General features: G+C 47.0%; 1 protein-coding gene across 1 annotated transcript; it reads right to left on the minus strand.

The window, feature by feature from the left end:
• Positions 1–11: 11 nt before the first annotated feature.
• LRP3 (LDL receptor related protein 3) lies at positions 12–23047 on the minus strand. The gene is given in 8 exon segments (XM_072632038.1): positions 12–951; positions 1524–1656; positions 2792–3878; positions 4372–4580; positions 9597–9735; positions 16518–16565; positions 22478–22591; positions 22594–23047. Coding segments are annotated over 8 exon segments (2775 nt in total). The 5' UTR covers positions 22940–23047; the 3' UTR covers positions 12–252.
• Between the last annotated feature and the right edge of the window lie 412 nt (positions 23048–23459).

Consider the following 23459-nt stretch of genomic DNA (forward strand, 5'->3'; position numbering starts at 1 on the left):
AAAACCATAACAAGGGTAAAAATCATCTTGTATTCCCTGATTGTAAAACACAGACAAGGAGGTTTGGGAGAGGTGGTAAAGGGCAGGAGAATTCTCCCACAGTGGGTGGTGACAGCTGACATGCCCACCAGGGGCCCCATCCACCCATGTTTAGTCCAGTCAGCTCTCCCTGGAAACGGTCACTGCAAGTAGTGTGATGTCAGCCTGTCAGATTTAGACACCTCCTGCCATTCCACTGTAGCAGGGGCCACATCAGCACACCAGGAGGGACTCGTCATCACTGGCATCAGAAAGCAAGGAATGGGGTGAAGTTGGCCCATGGATACCCAGGGGCTCCTCTTGGCATGTCTGAGGTGGACACAGGGAGCTGCCCGAGGAGACTGGTTCCCGCTTCCTGAGGGGCAGCCGACCTGGTCCCTCGCTCAGCAGGGGAGGATTGGTGCCATGGGGGTCACTCTGGGGTTGGAGCCTCTCAGCAGCACTTTCTGACAAGGGGTCCCTGAAGGCCTTTCTTGGCTCAGCCTGGCCAACGGCTCTGAGCTCCTTGTTCAAGTGCCTGGGCTCTAGGTCGTGTGCTGCACAAGTAGGACCTGCAGTGCCTGGGGCAGGGGACCCCAAGGGTTCTGTTTCAGTTACCAGAGTACAGCTGGAAACATCTGGTGGCCTCTCCCTCACAACCTGACCTACAGTCTCTGGGGGAACAGGGGGAGGCCCCGTAGAGGATGCAGGGGGGCTTGAGGAGGTGCCCCCAGCCCGGCGAATGATCCCATCCCCCAGCACAGTCTGTGAGGCACGTGATGGAGTTAGCAGAGGGATCTGCCCTCGCGCCCGGGGTCGGTGGAACAGTCTGTTCCAGATGCGGCCCAGGCGGCGACGGGAGGCGCTCCGGCGAGAAGTGTGGCGCCGCATCTGGCGTCTCATGGCTGTCCTGATGTTCTGAAGTACTGATGCCTGCAACACAAGCCCAATACCATTATCAAAGAACTAGCCCTCTCCATGCCTTCCTCCCTCCATCCTGGAATCCATGAGGACTTCTCTCCCTCTGCACACCCTGATATTAGACTACTTCCCCAAGTTCTTCAAAGATCTGAGAACCCAAAGCTTGGGTGGCCTTGAAGACATCACCTGCTCCAGGCCTCTACCAGTTCTGTTGGGTCTAGCCACCATTTTACTTTGTGACCCAAAGCCAACTTGACTCCACAATGTCACAGACAGAGCTGGGGGCTTGGGAATGGACTAAATGTCCTCCCATTTTTGCTCTGAGCCAACAGGCTAAAGACACACCTGTCCCCTCCAATCTTTTTTTAGTACCCAGTAGTATTTATCATTTAGTGTTACTGCCATCCCTAACAGGACTATATTGCCTGTGTTTATTTTTTTAAATGAAATTCATAGAAAATTCCATAACACCTACATAAACACACACACACACACACACACACACACACACACACACACACACACACACACACACACACACACACACACACACACATACACACATATACTGGCACCCACCTTACCTGGGATGCATTGTAGACAGGAAAGTCCTCCACAGGTGGGATGAGGCCCTGGGCAATGAGTTGGCCATAGGATGGAGGGGCCTCTCGTCGAACGAATTCAGCCTCTAAACGAGTCATTTGGGTCTCAAATGCCCTGAGATTAAGAGAATCTTTGTTATAGGTACCTTACATGAGAAGGGACTACCCCTGGGTCATGTGGGATATGGGCCCCATTCCCTAGCACCATCCCAGATATTCATTTCACAACCCCCAGCCTAAACCTCCAAAGGGGAATAGAAAGGCCACAGGAAGATCACTACAGAAAATCTCCAAGGCCCAACTCATGGACAATGGACTCTATCCTATTCCGGATCCCAGTCTCAGTCCTACATGGCACTCACTATTAGCCTTATTGTTTAGTTGGTGGTTTGTATGTATGCATTGTAGTATGCTGACATAATCCCTCCCTCCTTCCATCTACATACACACGCACCCCTCTCCCGATGGGACCTTTCAGAAATAAAACCAAATACAGACTAATCAGAGACTGATCCTGCCTCAAAATCTCCAAATGCCTATGGGAAGAGAAGCCGGTAATGCAAACCTATCAAGAAGGATGGAAAATCAATATGTGAAAAGATCAAACAGGGTTCCCCAACAGGACCTCCTTACATGTGAAGGCATATGGAGGAAGGAGGGACAAGCCCAGAAACAAATTTGGAAGTTCCAGCCCCTGGGTCATGGATCACAACAGCTAGTGGTCAGTCAGAAGGCCAGCTCTGGCAGCAGCTTGCTTTCTTCCCCTCTTCCAAACTCCAATTTCCTCATTCATACAATGGTGACAGTCATCCCTGCCTAACTGTGATATACATAAGCAGAGGTGAACAGGATGTGGATGTGACCATGTGTCGTGGAGTTGAAAGCCAGAGGAAACAATTCAGAAGCAATTAGAGGAGAGCAGAGCTTCCTAATTTTTTGGCATCAGGGATCCCTTTGGCAGTCTGATGGACTGTCTTCTTAGAATATGGACCCTTTCTTAGAATAATGTTTTGGGTTTGTGCTTTTTTTTTTTTTTTTTAGTTGAATGAAATACTAAATTTCAGTTAGAGGTTAGTGAAAATGAAGATGCAATTCTGGTCCTATTCAAGTTCATGGACTCCCTGAAACCCAACCATTGGCTCCTTGGAAACATGGGGCTCCGGATTCAGAATCCCTGACCTAGAGCCTTGCCCTGTGAACCAGACTTCCCGTGGAAAGGCAAGGGGCCCAATCTCCCCCTAAGTGCTCACCTGTACTCCTGTGTGCGCAGGGAGTAGAGCTTAAAGGCGCAGCCAAGAGCAATGACAAGAAGGAGCCCACACACTAGGCTGCCAATGAGGGCGGCAGTGATGACCTTTCGGGGCACTGCTGCCAAGCAGTCCCGCTCATCACTGCCATCTTGGCAATCCTCCTGGCCATCGCAGCGCCATGTCTCAAAGACACACAGATTGGTGCCACAGTGGAAGGTCCCTGGCTGGCAGGAGAAGCAATTCTTCTCATCAGAGCCATCAGGACAATTCTTCTGGTTGTTGCAGCGGTCAGGAGGTGCATAGCACAGCCCACTGCCCCCCTCACATGGGTACTCATCCTGTTGGCAGGCTGGACAGCCCTCTTCATCCTTCCCTCCCGGGCAATGCCACCAGCCATCACAGCGCTGCATCTCAGAAAAGCAGCCCTCATCACTGCCACATGGCTGCTCCCAGGGCAAGCAGTAGCCCTTGACCTGGTAGGTGGCATTGAAGCCATGGCCAACACTATGGGCTCGAGCATGATAAGTCACTGTCAGCTGGCCCTCAGAGGCTTCCACGCTGACCAGGCGGTGGTTGCTGCGGTAAGAGAGGGTCTGCAGCAGGCGGTCTGCACGCTCCCCAAGGCCATCATAGACCTGCACGTAGTCATCATAGCCCAGCTGCAGCTCCAGCTGCAAGAGGACACGCCGGGCATCCTGTGTGTCCACAAGCCATGTGCACTGTAGATCATCAGAGCCGCGGTCAGCCCCAAAGAGGTCAGGTGAGGCAAATGATCCATAGAAGTTGCCCAGTCGCCTACCACATGACAGATCAGGGCAGTAGGCTTCATCTGAATTGTCACCACAGTCCTGAGTCCCATCACAGCGCCGCTCAGTGGGCAGGCACCGGGTGGAACGGGCACCACTGCAGGGGAATGTGCCAGGTGGGCAGAGGCTAGGTGGGATCTCTGTGGGTAAATTTGAACAGTTCTTTTCATCTGACCCATCCCCACATTCATCCATGGCATTGCAGTGCCAAGGACCCGGGAGGCATTTGCCATTGCCACAGAGAAATTCATCTGGTTGGCAAGCTGCCTGGCCCAGCTTTCCTAGGGGAAGGAAGGAGGAAAATATCTATTTGTGTTCTGCTGTGTTTACTTTGGATAAGTCATTTGGCTTCTCAGAATCTCATTTTTCTCATCTGTAAAATGGGGACAAAGTCATACTACCTACCTCACATAGTTGTTCTGAGAATTAGTTGAAGTAGTGGAAGTCAGATTAATTAAAGCACCACTGTGTGAACTGGTGATATTGTTAGAAGGACTTGCCTTAAGGGATTAAGGTATTAAAGAGATTTTGGGGTGCTGGGGGCCCATCCCTAGCCTGTGAAGACCTAAGGAAAGGCAAACACAGTTTCCCCATCAGAGATAGCATTTTAGGATGAGCATGGTGGGGTACCATGAAGCTGAGCTTTATGGGGCCCAAATAAGAATGTTTAGGATTGGGAAGGGGATACTGCGACCAATTTCCTTTTCCCACCCATCTCCAGGCATGGACAAAATGCCCTGAACATGCCATGTTTTACTCTGTGGGGAAGCCTACCTCTGATGTAGGACAGGCGGAAGCCCTGGGCCTGGCCCGAGCTGGAAGCGTCTGAGTGGAAGAAGATCCAAACATGGTCTCGGGCTGAGATGAAAGCAGGGGGAATGGCTGAACCACAGATTCGGTAATCTTCCCGGCGAGATGATGGTCCCAACATGAGCCAATCCGTGGTGCACTGGTGGGATTCTTCTACATCAAAGTTTCTGAAACTAGGGCAGGGGAGTGGAGAGACAGGTGAAGAAGGCCTGGCAAACCACAGGTAAGGTCCATGAGGTCAGATATGGGGACTTACATCCGAGGAAAGGAGAGCAGGACATTGGGTAAGAAACAAGGACTTGAACTATGAAAGTTGGAAGAAGTCAACATCTGAGCAGAAACTTATAGCCCAGAACTCAGATTTCCTTTTTACATTTCTATCTTGAGTCCCAACTCAAAAGCTATGCCCAAGCTCACCCCACCAATAAGAGATCTGGTGCCCCCAAACTAAAGTAACTTAGAGTTCTGGGAGCTAAAAAGGATGCTAAGGAGAAAATGGAACTTTAACTCTCCCAGGCAGAGACAACCTCAGACTCATGCATGTATGGTGTATAGTGCATCTCCTGTTTCTGAATTCCAGAATCATGGTTAAAGAGGACTCAGCCACCACCTAGTCCAAACCAAACCAGAAGAGGAATCCCCTCTACAAGGCAGCCCAAAGTGGCCTTCCAATCTTTGCTTTAGGGAAAGCAATGCTTTACATCTCCCAATGTAGCCTGTTCACTTTGGGACAATTAACTGTGATGTGACATCAAAACCAAACTGGCTTCTTTGTACCTTCTACCCATAGCTCTCAGTTGTGCCCTCTGAGGACCAAATGGGATACCTCACATCCTTCTTCTAGATGACTGCAATTTATATTGACCCTCTTGCTGTCCCCTGCTGACTTCTGAGGTTCATTCCAATTTTAGATCCACGATCCTATGGTCTTCTCTCCCTTTCCTCCTGACAAACTCTACTTAAAATTCCCTCGCTCTAGGAAGTCTTCCCAAACCATCCCTATCTAATGGGGGAGGGAAGGTGTTGCAGGGAGGGGAGAAATGCAGATTGTTAAATGTGAGACCCCACAGAGATAAAGTGCCCTTTGAGGCCCATCAGAACAGGGAAAGTCTGTGATCTTTGGAGTAGACCAAGCAAAGAAAAAACTCAGAGGTGACATAGAGTTATGTTAGAAAATTTGGATAAAAAAATCCTTATTGCTGGATCTGTCCCTCCCAGACCAATCTAATCTTCCCTTGAGGGTCTTTTTGAGTGAAGCTGCCTACTCCCTCAGGTTTATAGTTCCTCCTCTTTCTATAGGTGTCATTTAGAGGCAAAGATTCTATGGTTTCTTAAAAAATCACACACATTAGCAAAATATGCTGTAGCTGGAGGCAGGTGAAAATGCCCCAGCAACTCCTAAATACCCAAGGGACCCAGAACATGGGCCCATAGATCTCATTCTGACCTGGTGTGAGGCTCTGCACAAATCTCACCTCATCTCAGATATCCTATGTTCCCCCAGTTCAGTTTTCTTACTCCAATTGTTTATACAATGGCCATTGTTTATACAATGACCCTGACCCACACCTTCTAATCAAAGCCATAGAGGAACACAACAGCCACAAAGAGTTGGAAATCACTGCCTTGCACATCCTTGGAGCTAGGAAGGAAGACAATCCAGACACCTGTCCCATGCTGAGAATGCTGCAGCAGCTGACTGCCCTCTCACATGGCAGGGAAGAGGTATGGGAGAGATGGTAGACACCTACACGTGAGCATTTGTGTGGACCAAAATAATGTGTGCTACAGTGGGAAAAGCACAGTTATATGGAGTCAAAGGACCTGGCTTTAAATCCCAGATCTTCTACTTGTGTGAGCCTTCTCAACCTCAATGGGCTTCCATTTCCTTATCCAAAAAATGGACCAGATGACCTTTAAGGTCCCTTCCAACTCCAACCTCCCATTCCTATGAACATTCACAAAGACATGTTTAACCAACTCCCTGTTCTGAGGTGGCACAGTGAATAGACCCTAGACTTGGTGTCCAGAAATCTGGCCTTAGACACTTGATAGCTGTATGCCTCTTAACCTCTATCTGCCTCAGTTTCCTCAACTATAAGACATGGATCATAATATTACCTATGTCCCAGTGTTGTGAGGATCAAATGAGATAATAATATCTATAAAGCACTTAACACAAGTGGATGCTGAATAAATGCTTATTTCCTTCCCCCCCTTCCTAAAAACGGTGCTAAATGGGTGACAGGATCAACTGAATTATGAGAAAGAGGACCCACTGACTGTAGGGCCAGCCATAAGGTAGCCAGATGAGGTTCAGGCCACTCATGAGAATCAACATGCCTTTTCCTGTTCTCCCCCAAGTCTACTCTAATCATAGAAAGCTTCCTTATTAAACCGATCACAGCCCACCATCCTTGAATACAAACACATGCTTCCAGATCCCCAAATGGAAGACAGCCTAGTCCCTCTGAGATAACCTCGTCCTCAGGAGCCAACATCGATATTAGTTGTATGCTCTGGGGTCTATGATCTGTGCCTTTGACACCAGATGTCTCCCTTCAGAAGTGATTATCAGGTGATTAGTCTTTCAGAGGCATAGTATAAGCTAATTTATGTCCAAATCCACCTGTATCAATTCATTTTGGCCTTGCAATAAATACTTGGCATTTGCAGGATTGTTTGTTCCTGTAGCCAGTCCTATTAACCCCAAAGGGTGTAGACAGAAATCAGGGCTCCATTGTTAGGACTATCAAGAGATGTGAGTGAGTGTCTCAAGCCACATAACTCTAAGCCCTTAAGTAGAGATCAGGACCATCTATTGGGGAACATCCCTGAAGTTGACTGATACCTTACAGGCCTCAGAGTAGCCAGATGGATTCCAAGGTCTGCCCTTGGCACACTTACTTCTCACTGATTTCATCATTACACACACCTCCTCTCCCCTGATCCATTCATTCACCTGGTCTGTGTCTTTAGGATTCCTCACTTAATTTTATTCAATCCCCATACCCCAACACACATCTTACTTTGTAGAGACTTCCTCCCCATGGAGGACAGTTGCCTTTGCCAATATCCAAGCAAACAAGAACAACAAAAGCGTTTGGCATCCAGGACCTCAGCCACCCATCCTGAGCTCAGTGCATGCAAATTATTCAATGGGATTTACTTATCATCTACCCATTAATCAGTCAGGAGATTTTAACAAGGCCAGGGCACAGAGAATGGCAGGAACCTAGGACTGCGATGACTGACTTTTAGCAAACATATGGGGGTACAGGCCAACTTCCTCTCTACTCCTGCCCATGATAAGACTGACCTTTCTATTGCATTAAGAGCACGGCACTATCAGAGGGATCCCTTGGAATTGTGAGGCAGCTTGTGTTTCCCGCCATAGGCAACAGCTGAGGTAGCAGATGGTGCCTAGCAGAATGAGTCACTGCCTCGTACACACCCGCTGCCAGGAGGGTGGCTGTGTTTGCTGGCAGTTATGGGCAGTGGTGGCACCTAACTTCAGCAGCTCAGGATGTACGCAAATGCCAACCACCCCTTAGCTGCTTGCGAATTTCCATCCCTGGCACTCAAACTACACCCAGCATCAGAACAACCCCCCCACACACACCCCAGCCATGCATCCCAAAAGGCACATGCAAAAGGCCCCACCGCCAGGTCCCATTGGACTCACCCTGCTCCCACCCCTCTCACCACACTCCTACTCCCTTTGGGATGTTGCCCATTTTATAGATGGGGAAATTGAAGTCCATAGAGAATCCCAAGCCTGATGCTTCCCAACACTGCTTCCTGACCCCCCCAAAATGGGGCTAAGGACTTTGTTGTAGAGAAAGAATTCTCATTGAAAGAAGCTGCAGCCTTCTTCCACTCCCTACTTGCCAACTCCTAAAGGAGACTCAGAGTGCTCCCATAGGTACTCTAAGCCTCAACTCTTGCCTTATTCACTATGCCCCTGAAAGAGCACAAGAATGAGACAGGATTCCAAATAAAGTCCTACATGCTTCCCATGCTTCTGTCTTCCCAGATGCAGAAGAGACCCAATTGTCCAAGGGTATCAACCATGAAAGAGCTGGGGGCACATCCCAAAACAGGCTCCAAGGGTGAGACCTCTCCTCTAAGTGTGTGTTGTGGGGGTAGGGGATGGGGAGCGGGTTTTAGACCTACTTCCCCTCAGGACTTCCTCAAGCTTCAGTCGCTTAGAAAGGGTCTCTCATACAGGCTGTGGAAACCTACCTCTTAACCCTAGCAAAGACCTAGAAGTGGCACCAAGGTTATTGCTCAACAGTTATCATTCAAGTCCTAGGGCCTCTGAAATGCAGGACGTCCTTAGACAAGAAAGTCTCCTGTCAACTGAGTTAGGCCCTCATTTCTAGGTAGAGACTCATGCACAGATATGTGCAGCCCCTCAAGTTAGGATGGAGTGATAGAGGGAACACCAGACTTAGAGACAAAAGACATGACTTCCAATCCCAACTCTTCTGCTTATTATCTGTGTGACTCTTGGTAAATCACTTAACCTCTCTGCATATCAAAGTGAGGCATTAGACTAGATAACTGCCAAGATCCTTTCCAGCTTAACACCTAAAACCATATGATTGTCCATACAAACATATAAATGTAAGAACACATAGACAGCCCCTGGGCTGTTCCAGGCTCTACTCTTTCCGCGGCAGCTTAAACTAACCCAGAAAAAGGCTCAGAAAGGGAATAGAAGTTCCTTGAGGACAGAGGCTGCCTTGCTTTTTTGTCTTTGTATCACCAGTGCCAGCGTGTGTGTGTTCGTCCTTCATTGCCGAAAAAGACCATGCCATCAGAGAAATAATGACGTGACTTGCACTTGACTTTGTTTTGAATGAGGGAGGGCTGTGCAGGTCACCAGTCTCACTTCTTCTCCAGAGCCATCTGAATCCAGTGACCAGATATTCATCAGAATGACTGGAGATGACCCAGGATGAGGCAATTGGGGTTAAGTGACTTGCCCAAGGTCACACAGCTAGTGAGGGTCTAGTGTCTGAGGTGAGATTTGAATTCATGTCCTCCTGACTTCTGCACTGGTGCTCTATCCACTGCACCACCTAGCTGCCCCCCAGTGCCAATCCAGTGCTTGCAATACAGTAAACAGTTAATAAATGCTTGCTGATTGATTGAGTAGACGCATCCCCAGAGCCCATTTATACCTGATGGTGATCATGTCCCCATGGTCCCCTTGGATGTACCAGCTGCAGTTGGTGCCTGGGGGATAATTGAGGGGCCAGGATGGACTGTAGATGACTCCACGCCGCTCCGTGTGCTGCTCCAGCTTCCCACTGCAGGCAGCTGATGGGGACAAAACAGAGAAACCAAATGAACAAGCTGGCTCTGAGATAGAGTCAGGGATTCCTAGGTCACTTCCACCAAATCCCAGACTCACACAAAATGGGCCTTAGCTTCAGTCCAAGAGTAAAAAGAGATCCTGAGTGAGACAGAAGGCCTAAGACTATTGCCCTCCAGTCACACAGGGTCCAGGCCCAGGAGCTCCCACACTGAAGCTGCCTGTAAACAGACAGGGACACTTAACATGGCCCCATCCCGCCTACTTCCTTCCCATCAAAGGCAAGGTTTGCTTTGAAAATCACACCAGATGAGAGAATCAAGAGTCAACAGGGTCAGAACTCAGATTCAGGAACCAGAGGAGCCCTGACTGCTGTTACCAACATTGGATTCCTTCCCTTTCTGCCTCTTCCTACCTCCTCTCATGTGCCTAACATCAGATTTGACTTTCCCTTAGAGAAAAAAAAAGGCAAGCTACAGCTAGCTGAAGAGACTCAACTCACCCACATGGAACAGAGGCCAGAGGCAACAAATCAATGATAGGTTCCACTGATGATGACCATGTGTCCACCATGCAAACCAAGGGAAAGAGAAGACACTAATTTTGCCCCCTTGAGAAACTAATGGTCTAGTTGGGAATTATATATAAGGACTACAAACTTGCAAAATAATATGTAGCATTTATATAGCATTTTAAGGTTTTCAAAGCTCTTTAGAAATAGCATCTCATTTGATCCTCACAACAACTCTGGGAGGTAGGTGCCATTATTATTCCCATTTTACAGATGAGGAAACTGAGACAGACAGGTTAAGTGACTTGCCCAGGGTCACATAATGAGTAAACATTTGAAGTTAAACTTGAACTCAGGTTTTCCTGACTCCCAAGGCCAACACTCTATCCACTGTGCCAGCTGGCTATCACCAAATATACCAATGTATTGGATACTATATACTGAACTAGACTGAATCTATTTGAATCTTTCTTTCTAAACATCAAAGCTAGTAAGGCACAGTAAGAAAACTTTGTTACTGGCTCTACCATTACTTCCCTTAACCTCTCTGAACCTTAACTTCCTCAACCCCTGCCTACTTCACACAGTTGTTGTGCCACTCTAATGAGATAATGTTCATACTCGTACTTGGAGAACATCAAAGTGCTACACACATGTAACATATTAGTAGTGTTGGCTCTAACAAGGCTGTCCTACTAGGAAGTGCCAGAAGAGAGATCTGAACTTTGATCTTCCTGAATCCTTAACCAGTGACATTGTGCTGCAAAGACAGTGTTGCTAGTTCTGAAGCTTGTTTTCTTCTGGGCTTGGCAGGCTTTGTCTCAGTAGGAAGAAGCCTGTTTAATGGGGAAAGAGCAAGCTTGAGGAATAGTCAGTTACACCTCTGAGAATTCCAGAATGCTCTTTCTCCCTCCCTCCCTTTCTCCTTCCCTGCCCCCTCTCTCTGGCTCTGTCTCTCCTTGTCTCTGGCTGCCTCTCTGGCTGGCTGTCTCTATCTGTCCTCATCTTCTCTGTTTCTGTCTGTCTCCCTCCCCTACCCCTCTCTCCCTCCTTTCCCTTCCTTTCCCCCCCCTTCCTCTCCCACTCTCTGTGTCTGTCTCCTTCCTTTCTCTCTTTGACCCTGTCTCTGTCTGTGTCTCTCTTGTTATGTCCTTCTCTCCCTCTTCCCCTTTGTCTGCCTCCTCATGTCTCTGATTCTTTCTCTTTGTCTCTGTTTTTGTCTCTGTCTCCCTTCCCATACCCCTTTCTCCCTTCCCCTCTCCCTTCTTCTACTTTCTCTCTCACTCCTTCTCCCCCACTCCTGTCTCCAATTCAGTCTTGAGAAAACCACTTCACTTTGTGACCGTTGATCAATAAAGCATTTTTTAAGTGCTTACTACATACTATGCCCCAGAGGTGACCTGGGAGGTCATGTGATCTAACTTCCTCATTATTCAAGGGAGAAAATTGAGGCCAGGATCACACAGCTAGTATGTCTCTGGAACTGAGTTCTCTTATCCATAAAATGGGAACACTTTAACTTGTCCTACCTATCTCAAGGGGGTGTTATTAAGCTCAAGCAAAATAGCTAACAGTTGTATAGTATTTTAAGTGCTTTCAACATATTATCTCATTTGATCCTCATAACAACCCTGTAAGGCAGATGTTATGATGCCCATTTTACAGATAAAAGAAACTGATGGTGAGAGGTTAAGTGGCTTGCTAGTAAGGGTCATGAAGCTGGTAAGTGAGTAAGGAAGAAGCTACCTGACTCCAAGTACATCACTCTATCCACTACACAATGTACTTGCTTATAATAATGCACATAAAAGTGCCTTAAGAAGCTAAAAGTGTTGTACAAATATGAAAGATGACTGCAATTAGAGCTTGGAAGCACCAGCTAATAGAAATCTTTCATAAAGGATGGTGGATTGCATGGCTTCTGCCATATTAAAAGCCCAAGACTATAGACAGGAAAAAGATCCAGGAGGAGACATGCACAGAAACAGAAAATGTTCTTAATTTTTTTCTCTCATCTGTAAAATGAGAGGAAAAGCCTAGCTAGGTTCTAGGGTCATTTTTAGTTCTACATCTATGATCCCAGAAAAAGTTCCTTAAAGCTAATTATAAAAGAAAGTAATCACCATGTCATGATCAGGAGATCTAAGGAAGAGTTGTGAAGTTTCACATATTTGCTGATCTGGCCAGAATATTTTAGAACATCTACAGTGGCCAAGTTTCTCAACACTTAGAGAAAAATCAGATGCCTCAGATTACAGATTCCTTTGTAAACTCAGACCATGGTTTTAAAGGGTTGCAACCAGGCCCCCCAGAATTTCTATCCTCCACTTTTAGTCCTACAAAAGGACATTTTGATCGTCAACTATTACAGAGGCCGCAGGTATGAGCTCATCTCCACTTCGGAAGTGTGAAAGGGAGACAGAAAGAATGGGGGAGACAAGAAGAGAAGAACCTCCCTGAGAAGAGAATAAGAGGGGAAACGAGAGAGGGAGAGAAAAAGAGAAAGGGAAGGAGACAAGAGTCAGAGACAGAGGAGGGGAGTAAAGGAGGGAGACAGAGTGAGAGAGGAAGAGAGGGAGGAAGGGAGAGACAGAGGTGGAGGGAGGAAGGGAGAAAGAGAGAGACAGAAACACACAGAGAGAGACTAGGACACAAGACAGAGACAGATGGAGACAAAGACAGAAAAACAGAGACAGAGTAAGAGACGGGAGTGGAGGAGAGGGAGGGAGGGAGAGATAGAAAGTAGGAGAGGAAGAGAGAGGGGAAGCAAGAGATAGGAGTATGGGGAGGGAGACAGAGAGACAGAAACAGAGACAAAGAGAAAGACAAAGACTTGCCCAGTGGGCAAGGGGAAAAAGTTGAGGGTGGGGAGAGGGAGACAGAACAGAGAGAGACATAGCAAGAGACTGGGACAGGCAGAGAAAGAGCGGAAGGAGGGAAAGAAACACAGAGAATGGGAGGGGAAGACGGGAGGAAGGAGAGAGAGAGAGGTAAAGGAGGGGGACAGACAGACAAGGACAGCCAGCCAGAGAGGCAGCCAGAGACAAAAAGAAAGAAACAGAGCCAGAGAGATGGGGCAGGGAAGGAGAAAGGGAGGGAGGGAGAAAGAACATTCTGGAATTCTCAGAAGTATAACTGACTATATTCCTCAAGCAAACTTGAGGAATTAAACAGGCTTCTTCCTACTGAGACAAAGCCTGCCAAGCCCAGAAGAAAACAAGCTCCAGAACTAGCAACACTGTCTTTGCAGCACAATGTAGAAAATAAGTCACTGGTTAAGGATCCAGGAAGATCAAAGTTCAGATCTCTCTTCTGGCACTTCCTAGCTCTGTGGTCTTTTGGGCAAGGCTGTTAACCTCTGAGACTCAGTTTTCTGTCCACCTTGCCTCAAAGGGTAAGAAAGGGATATGCGACAGCAAGATTCTTTAGGATAGGTATGGCATCAGTAAGAGGCCACCCGCTCCCTCATCTTCTTCAGTAGCCAGGGTCCCAAAATTTAGTGATGAGAAAGCATAAATTAGCTACCCATCCCTTGAGACCATCAGTCTGACCAAATTTCATTTAAGACAAAAATTCAAGAGTCCCCCAGCTGCTCATTTTGGATGGCCAAAGCACAAACGTATCCATGCCACACAGTTTTTAATAAGTTTCTTCAAATTAACATTCCGTAAGGAATTATTCTGGCCAGAAAGCTGAGAAACAGAGCTCTCAAAAAGGGAAATAGGTTGGGGAGGGGCAGGAAGCATCTCAGGGCTGCTGTATCCTGGTGTCCACACTGTCAGACTCAGTGCAAAGCTTTGTGCTTCTCTGGACTCAAGATCCCCAGATACAAAATGGGACTGTTGACACTGAACAGCCTTGGAAGGAATGTCTTGGGTAAAAGAGGGGATGGATGTGCACGTGTGTGTCTCTCTCACAAGATCATAGATTAAGAACTGGACAGGACCTTAGAAACAACCTAGTCCATCTCTCTCCTTCTGCATATGTGGAAACTGAGGCTAAGATTTGGTGAAATGGCTTGCCTAAGGTCATACAGATTGTAAACAATATAACCAGGTATCAAACTCAGGTGCAAATCAGGTCAAATCCAAATTCAACGTGTAAAGAAGGTTGGGGTGGGTGTGGGGGTAACGACAATTCCACTGTTCCTACTCAAGCTGTACATAAAATCCACACTTCTTTAAGTTATACAGGTCAAGATGCCATCTCAGCCTGGCATGTCCATCAGGGCAGAGTTCAACATTCAAGTCACTCTTTTCCCTCTTTCCTGGGCCAAGGAAACACCAAAACAAAACAACAATTTCCTATCTATAAAAATATTTAAATGCAAGTACTGATCATGCACTATTGGCTGAAAAGATTTTCAAAAAGGGGGACCAATACTTCAGTCTTCTGCCTTCAGTTCTAAGCCTTGAGTGAGGTAGCAGCATGCAAGTAAAACAACCTAATACCTTCTCCAAGAAGTCTGCCTCTGCTTGGAGATTTTCCAGATACATAATTCTCTCAACTGAAGTGAGGGGCTTGTTCATATGCCTCCAGAAACCTGACCATCATTCACAGGAGTCTGAGTGAAGAGAAGTACTTATAAGCCCACACAAAAGGTACTCCAGGCCAGCAGACATAGGGCTATTTCTTTTCTACAAGTGTGTTCACACCTTTTGGACCAAGAGCTCTATTTGTGGCTCCCAATTTCCCTGATGTTTCTAAGTTCAATGGGCCTCCACCACAAGGACACGTTGGCAGACAAACACTAGAGCCCCAGATGTCTCTCCAACTCTCTAACATGCCCTATGCTCCTGGAGCAAGGGTAAAGCAAAATATTTGGCTCTGCAGACATTGGCTAAGGACCTTACCCACAGACTAGCTGATGGAGAAGGCCCAGCCTTATTCCAAAAGGAGCCAGAGGGTTTGTCAAAAGGAATATTAATATTTACAGTAGACAAATAATTCATTGTTGATTTTAAAACATTTTTAAAATTCCTAAAATAATTTAGCAAAAAAGATGCTCTCAGGAGACAGGGGCCAAATTGTCCAAAAAACCACATGAAAATATTATAAAAAGAGGACACAATTGTAAAATACAAAACATGGAGAAACCACAAAGTCATGGCTACTAAAATTGGAAAAGGGAAGTAGCCTCAAGGACAAGGGCTCTTACCCTGGTGTTTGTGGATAGATTTCAGGGGATTCATGAACTTGGATGGAGAAAAAAAACTACATCTTCATTTTCATTAACCTCTAACTGAAATTTAGCATTTCCTTCAGTATTTAAGAAATGTTATTTTGAAGAGTTCCTTGCCTTCACTTTACCCAAGGTTCATGACCCAAAAAGGTTAAGAACTCCTGATCTAGTGTTAGAACAACAGGGACTTGATGTACATTATCTTTCATTTTCACAAGGGACCAAGAAAATATATGATCAAAATAAAATAATTTGAGTCAGATACTAAAGAGAATTAGGAAAAAAGGAAAATTGTGACTAGGATTAGTAGACCCTATGCTGCCTTAAAATGAGATGTAGAATATCCTTTGGTGAAGATACTTTAGAAATAAAGATATACCTTCTAAAACAGTTTAAAATAAGCAAGCCTCAGATTCAGCCTAAGAGCACAGAATGCAAATACTAACATGCCTGTAGTTCAAAAAAAGGAAGATGGAAAAGCTCACACATAATTAATGGGCCCCTGGACCTGTTTTGAAACCCAGAGTTTCTGAGCTTTTTCCAAAAGAAAATAGTTCTCTTAGTCAGATTATGGACCCCTGAAAAGTTCTTTTCCCTGAGGGACTCCTCAAATAAATGTGAACAGAATCAGAACTTGGTAAAAATCAGAAAGGGGAGAGGGGAGAAAAACAATCTACACTGACTTCTGCTTTTCCACCTTCCCCTTTGCTAGACCTCCCTGTACATCATCTTCCCAGTGCTGAGCACACAAGAAATACTCAACACTGATTGGCGGATTCTAAGGTGGACTAGGTAATTACACATTTGACTGTGCAGACTACATTTCAGACATGGTCTCTTGCCCTGAAGAAGCCTCACTTCCTAGCGCTGCCTTGGGGGTTACAGATACAGAGCTTTCATTTCAAAGCCAAGAAAAAAAAAAGTCATTTCTTAGTATTATCAGTGCCAAACAGGGACAGAGGAAAATGCATTCAGTGTCAGACTCTGTTCTGCTCAGACTCAGGAAGTCACCTAATGGGGGATAAAAGAGTAAGATCAGCATAGAGGAAGTAGGAAGTTCAATCCCCTGGAGGAAACCATTAGGAGCATCTTACCTAAGGAAGGAACTGCACTGCTGAGCCTCCCAGTTAAGAAGAGATTAACTGCAAGAGACACAAAAATAGGATGTTACCAACCTTATCTCATTCACCAAAGGCCACATACAGCAGGACTAATGATGTAAGCCATGGTCTAACTAGGACCATGTGCTCTGCTTTTTAAAATCACCCATATTAGCATGTGAGAACATACATATACATGTATACATACAATATATATACATATAACATAGCATATGTATGCATATACACATATGTACACATACATACAATACAGCATATATACACATAATATAGAATATTCGCACATATATAATCTATACCATATATACACACAGCATAGCATATACACACATATATACAATATGTGTCATATATACATATATAACATAATATATACACAATATATCATATGTATAAATAAAATTACTACAGTATCTTCTTTCATCCTCACAACATCTCTGTGAATAGGCAGTGTGTATATATAAATTTATGTGTGTATGTATATTTAAAAGGCTATAAATGGCAGAGCAGGTGGCCCATCTGCATTGAGAGAGGAAGTTCCTCACCTGGAGCTTGACTAAGACATATATATATATATGCCGAAACACATACACACACACACACTCTTGAACAGACCTCTGATTTCATCAGTATAAGGAACCCCCAAAGAGGAGCTCCTTCTATGCAAATGGGCACCTGCTCTGCCATTTATAGATTAGATAGAAGCCAGGGATATTGAGAGGTTGAGTGATTTGACTAGGTTCACACAAGCCAATATATTTGCCAGAAGTAGGATGTGATCTCAGGTCTTCCTGATTCCACAGCCAGCTCTCTCTCCACTATGACAAACTACCTCTTAGTGTCCCCATGTATGTATTATTATTTTCATGTTATAGGTTACTGAGGATATTACAGCCAGGTAGCCCAGTGGATAGACCTCCAGGTCTGGAATCAGGAAGACAAGTTCAAATCCAGCCTCAGACACTTACTAGCTATGTGATCCAGGGCAAGTCACTTAACACTGTTTGCCTCAGTTTTCTCATCTGTAAAATGAGCTGGAGAAAGAAATGACAAACTGCCCTAGTAGCTTTGCCAAGAAAACCCCAGATGGGGTCACAAAGAGTTGGACACAACTCAAGGACAACAAGGATACTGAGGCCCAGATGGAAAAATGGTCTGACCCAAGGCATTTTACAAAACCTGCCCCTTTAAATCCAGGTTTTCTGACATAGAAAGTCCAAGGATCTTTCTACTATCCAGCACAGATAGTGAGGAAGATTTTCCCTCCTTCATCTTCACCCTCATACACATAATGCCCAAATCCAAACACATTAATTTTCTTCCTCCCATAAAGGGGACTCCGCTTTCCAAAGTTGCTCTTTCAAGAGCTTTCTATTACATGTCAATTAATCAGTGGGGATTAGGACCAGTCACAGAGTGTTGCAATCACTTACTATGTGAAAAAAATCAGCTGACCCTGGAAAGTGTCCCAACACAACCAACACCCTTCCCCCAGCTGCCTGCAACAACAGCAAGGCTCCTCTCTTCTACAGGCTAGCTGGTTCTATCTACCCCCAGCCTACCCCCACAGAACCACTTTCCCCTTCCTAAGCCCCTAAGTGACTAGCTGCAGGTATCTAGCTTTTTCTGGCTTTGTATCGCCTTCCCCCCCCACACACACACACACATCCCGCCCAGTTAGGTGGCTTGGTGGTATGGAAAAGACCCAGGAAAATGTTCACAGTCTGCCTGGGGAGGCAAGTCTCAAACCTGTAAAACAATTAGAGAAAAGCAATAAGGCAAGGTAAGACTGAGAATTAGAATTGATCTGACCCTCCTCTAAGCCCCTCCCAAACCATGGCCCAGCTCTTCTTTCCTTTTCTGAGCACTTACAGCATCCTACCATGTATGATAGTGGGTTGTCTAATCCCTACCAGCCTGGGAATTTCTAGGAGGCAAGCCCCATCTTGTCTCAATGGGCAGCACAATGCTGGGGATGAGTTAACAAGTACTTACTAAGTGCTACAAGGGGTCTAGTCCTAGACCTTAGATGGGGTTTCCTGCTTCTCCCCCAACTTTCCAGGAAGCTCTTGTCCTCTTTGGAATTGATCCAGGAGACCTTGCTCTTGACTCCAGAACTTTTACCTTCCTTTGTTTTTTTCCTTCTCCTTTACTTTCTTTTTTTCTTTATCTCTACTGGTTTCTAAAGCTGAACCCAAAGCACTTAGCTTCTAAACCTTAAGCTTCCTAGACCTTAAACCTTCTTAGCTCCCTAGGTTCAGAGATCTGATCAGCCATATAATTGAGTGTCTGATTCCTGGCATCTATTTTCCTTCTCCCCTTTCCCACTCCATCCCTCCAAACAACCACAATACATTTCCTATGGTTTCAATTATAAACTCCTTGAGAGCAGGGATTCTATCATCCTTCCTCCTCATCTATCAAGTATCTACTCAACTCAGTTCCTTATATACATTGGGCACAAAATAAATATTTACTGAATTAGAAGGCAAAAGAAAATATATAAATTCAGAAACAGCATGCCAGAGTGGAATAACTTAAAAAAACCTGGAAAACTTTCCAGTCTGAGTGGTTTTTTACTTCTAAGATAATCCAGTTATATTGTGGCCCTGAGTCAGTCAAGGTCAGCTCTAGGCTTAAAGTGTTCCTGTTCCAATGTGACATTCCCATTCATTCCCCCCCCCCCAAAAATAATCACTTCCAGAATTCCTAAGGATCAATATGAGACTGCCCACCTGAGTACCATTTATGAAATGCATTTGCCTTTTTCTACAGTCCTATCTTTCGGGTGATCATTGTCAGCCTTTTGGTAGGTTACCCCAAATCACTTATCCCTCCATCAGTTAGATTACTCCCACCAATGCGAAGGGGCTAAAAAAAATCTACGCACAATTGAAATTTTTCTGATCACTTCAAACATGGAACTGAGTGCAGCATGTGGGCAGTCACAGGGAGAATATGACCAAGGTAGAAAGAACTATCTGATCAACCCCTGAACCTGCCCACTCAGTCCATACTGGACTAGACTCTAAATCACTTAAAAATTTTTAAAAAATCTTTTGAGATACTCCTCCCACTATAAAGCCAAAATAATCTTTTTGTACAAACCCAATCTCAAAGTTCAGGCAGATTTGTGTGTTTTTCCAATCACAAAAGGGAAAAATCAACCTCCCAAACCAGTGGCTCCAAACTGGTGGTGTCCAACTTGGCTACTCTCCCCACTCCCCAGCTCTAGCTCTTCCTGAAACTTTAAGCCACATCCCTTTCCCTGCCCATATTGTGAATACCTACTGGAAAAGGACCTTCTCCATCTAGGTCCCAGACAGAGCTCTGGGCTCTCCTTGTCCTCACCCTTGCTCTGATAATCTTGTCAGGGACCCAAGGTGGACCATTCAACCTATTTCTGCACTTAGAGGCTCACTGTACTAAACGAGAACCCCCTGGAAAGAAGAAAGGGAAGGATAAGAAGACCTTGGGTTCCATCCTTGTGAGTGTCAATGGTTGTGTAGTTCAAAAGTCACCACCTAGCAGAGCTCCAAGACTATAAGGGACAGCCCATCCCAGGAAGACTGGCCTTGGCTCTGGTCTCTACTTTCCCCTCCCTCAAAAAAAAGGCTCCCCCCAAGCTCAGGGTCCTCCTACTACACCTGTCGACCCTCCATCTTCAACCCTCCTCCTGTGTTGCAAACAATCTAATGCCATCTCAATTTACAGAAACAAAGTCAAACTCACAAAAAAGAAACAAGAGAGATGAAATCTAAGGGAGGGACAGAAGATTAAAAGGTCAAGAATAGAAAGGAAAGAGAGTGGGGTGAGGGGGAGCCAACAGGTATTTATTTTTTGATCCCTGTATCCCTAGGAGGGAGCACTAGCACACAGTAAGTCTTTAATAAGGATTGGTTGAATGGATGAGGAAGATATATGCCCAGAGTACTGAAACAGAAACTCAGGTCTCTCCCCAGTCCTACAGTGATATGTAAGAATCACTTCAATATAAGCCTAAACTGAAAGGCTGAAAGAAAGGTAACTCTATCATCCCTTCCTGCCCTGCCTTTAAGGAAGCAGAGAAAAATCCCAGTTAGAAGCTACAGAATGAACAGAGCATTGTTGCAGCAAAGAGCTTCCAGACTCAGGCAACAAGCAGCAGCAGCAAGATGTAGGCCTGGCAGTACCCCCAAGGGGTCTGATCACAGCCAGTGATGTCAGCAATGCCAGGTACCACACACACCACCAGAGGGCTCCTTCAATTGCCCAGAGAGCGCTACTCCTCTTAGGTAAGATGAGTCAGCTCCCCAAGTCTGAACTCGACAGCTTTAGGTAGTTTCTAAAATCAGAATTCAATTTGCCTACACAGGGAATTTGGTGGGGATTTTTCCCACCACCCAGGGAAAAGATAGTAGGGAAAGGAGAGGAGGAGGGGGGAGGCTTTGGTTTTTTTTTTTAATCTTTGTAGTTAGAAGTACACTTTTTAAAAAATTTAGCATATAATTTAAGTTTTAAAAATCCAAACCATGGTTTGGGAAGAAAAAAAAAAAAGCTGAGCATGAAAAAAAAAAGAATCCCTGGAAAGAGCTCTCAGATTCCCTTCCTGTCTCCAACTGAGAAAACCCCCAACCCCATTAGAAGACCCATCACCACCTCTACACAGCTCTGACAGTCAGATCCCTTAGCACAGGCTCCTTCACTAAATGTTCCTGGAGACAAATGGAGAACAGGTCATTTGAGGTCATTTGAGCACAAAAACTTATCAGTTTGAAATACTCTTCATTCTGTTCATCATGTGGAAGTCTCAGAAGTCCAGCTCTCTGCAGGGCAACCCACTTAAATCAGAGACCCTATTTAAATAGCAGGTGGCACAAAATGGGGCCAGTTCTAACTAGGCCAACCTGCAAGAGACCTCCCTCCCCAGGGAACAATTTTACTTTATCTGAGAGATAACCAGCAGCTCACATTTCAGGGAAATTAAGGAAAGGAACTGATGATGGAGGCTGAAACAAAACCCATAGTTGAGTTTGTAGACCTCACAATTCCTTCTTGATACTCCAAGTACTTTCTTACAGTCCTGTCCCATGCAACAATCCTTCGGTAGCCGCTGCCCCTCCCCCGCCCCATATACACAACCGGCTTTCTGTGAGCCCCTCTTCCCTTCATCCTAATGAATGCTGGATTAGGTTTTAGCAACTGGAAGCTATTGTATGGAATCTCTACTAGAGTGATGACGGTTGTTTAATGAGATGCTATGCTATAGACCCCAGACCCATCTTTAGGTCATGGTAAAGTCGCCAACATGGGTTCCCTTGAACCTTACAAGTCCTGTCGGTGACCTCCTACCCTCGGGAAAGGCCGGCGGGCTTGGTGGAAGATGGGGCCAGGACAGACCCAAGCCCACCGCCTCCACCTTCTGAGATGAACCTACGGCTCAGCTCAGGTGGCGTTGCTACCTGGAGGGGAGGCAGTTCCAATTAGCTGGGAATGTAATGATTTTTGACCCTTTTTGTAAACCCAGGCCCAGCAGCAGCCCAGCTAGGGGGCATCAGCCCGAGCTACGCTGAAGGCAGCTGGAGGGCGTTAGGTTTGCTGATTCTCTCCCCCTCGCCCCCGCTCCCCACCGCTACCTAGGAAAGGTCGGCACTCCGGATCGCGGTAACCCAGACTTCCAAAGCAAGAGGGGTAAGGGAGGGCAGTAAGTGGGGGGCAACTTCAGGCGAGTCTCCAACTTCCGGGGGCCAGGGGAGGAGGAGCCACCGGGCAGGTGTGCTGAAAGAATCGGGGTGGGGTGGTGGAGAAAGGGGGGGAAAACAAGTCTTTTCGGAATCTACACACACATTCACACACACGCACACACACACGCACATACACACACACACACGCCCCAGAGCCGTAGGTCCCCCTCTTCTATACACACCCCCACACCCCACCCGAGCCGGACTCACCCAAGCAGACCACAGCGAGCTGAGCCCGGGCGCTGGGAGCCCCCTCCAGCCCGGCAACGGGCTTCTGCATGCTGTGGCCGGGGAGAGGGCTGCACCGCCCGGGAGCCGCCGGTTCTTCGATCTCCTGCGACTGCGAAGGCTTCTTTGTGCGGAGGCCCGGGGGCGCCGGGGGGCCACATCCGCGGCGGCCGCGCCGGGCCCTGGGTGGCTGCCACTGGCAGCTTCAAGGACGACGCTGCTGCCGCCGCCGCCGCCGCCGCTACAGCTGCTGCTGCTGCCGCTGCTGCTGCTCCTGCTGCTGCTGCTGCCGCTGCTGCTGCTACGGAGAAGAAGAAGGAGCTGGAGGAGCGGCTGCCCTGGAGGAGGCACCCTGCGCCGCGGGCTCGGCCAGCCCCTGCCTGCTGCCTGCTGGCCTCCGGAGCCGCGGCGCGAGGCGGTGGCGCCGGAGGAACCCGAGCGCATCCATTCCCGGCAGGCCGGGGCTCCGGCTCCGCGCCTGCAGATGCCAATCCCCGAACCTGCTTCCCCAGCACCAGGAGGGAGACCAGCACAGAGCCCAGCCGAGCCAGACGCCAGACACGTGACGGCCCCGTGGGCTAGGCGATGGCCCGGCCCGGGGAGCCCATTGGCTGGGCTGGCCTCTCCTGGAGGAGGGGTCCACGGCTAGAGAGTAGCCCGCCCCTGGGCCCAGGCCCCTGCTGGACAGCTCCCCGGCTAGTGGCACGCCAGCCCTCCCGCCTGCCCCTCGGGGCACTGCGAAAGAAGAGTAGCCACCACTGCTCCACTATGGGTGGCGGGGTGGATAGCTACCTGGGTGCCGGCCGTGAGACCCGCACCTTTCAGGACGTCACGCCAGGCCTTATCTCTAAGATCCTATAAGAGGCCTACCTATACGCCCACCAGTTCTCGTTTTCCAATACCCCTGCTGTCTGTGCCTCTGTCATAAAGAGTATTCAAAGATTTAATTCAATAGTATAACTAT

Source organism: Notamacropus eugenii, chromosome 1 (genome assembly GCF_028372415.1).
Source record: "Notamacropus eugenii isolate mMacEug1 chromosome 1, mMacEug1.pri_v2, whole genome shotgun sequence".
In the NCBI taxonomy this organism is placed as follows: Eukaryota; Metazoa; Chordata; class Mammalia; order Diprotodontia; family Macropodidae; genus Notamacropus; species Notamacropus eugenii.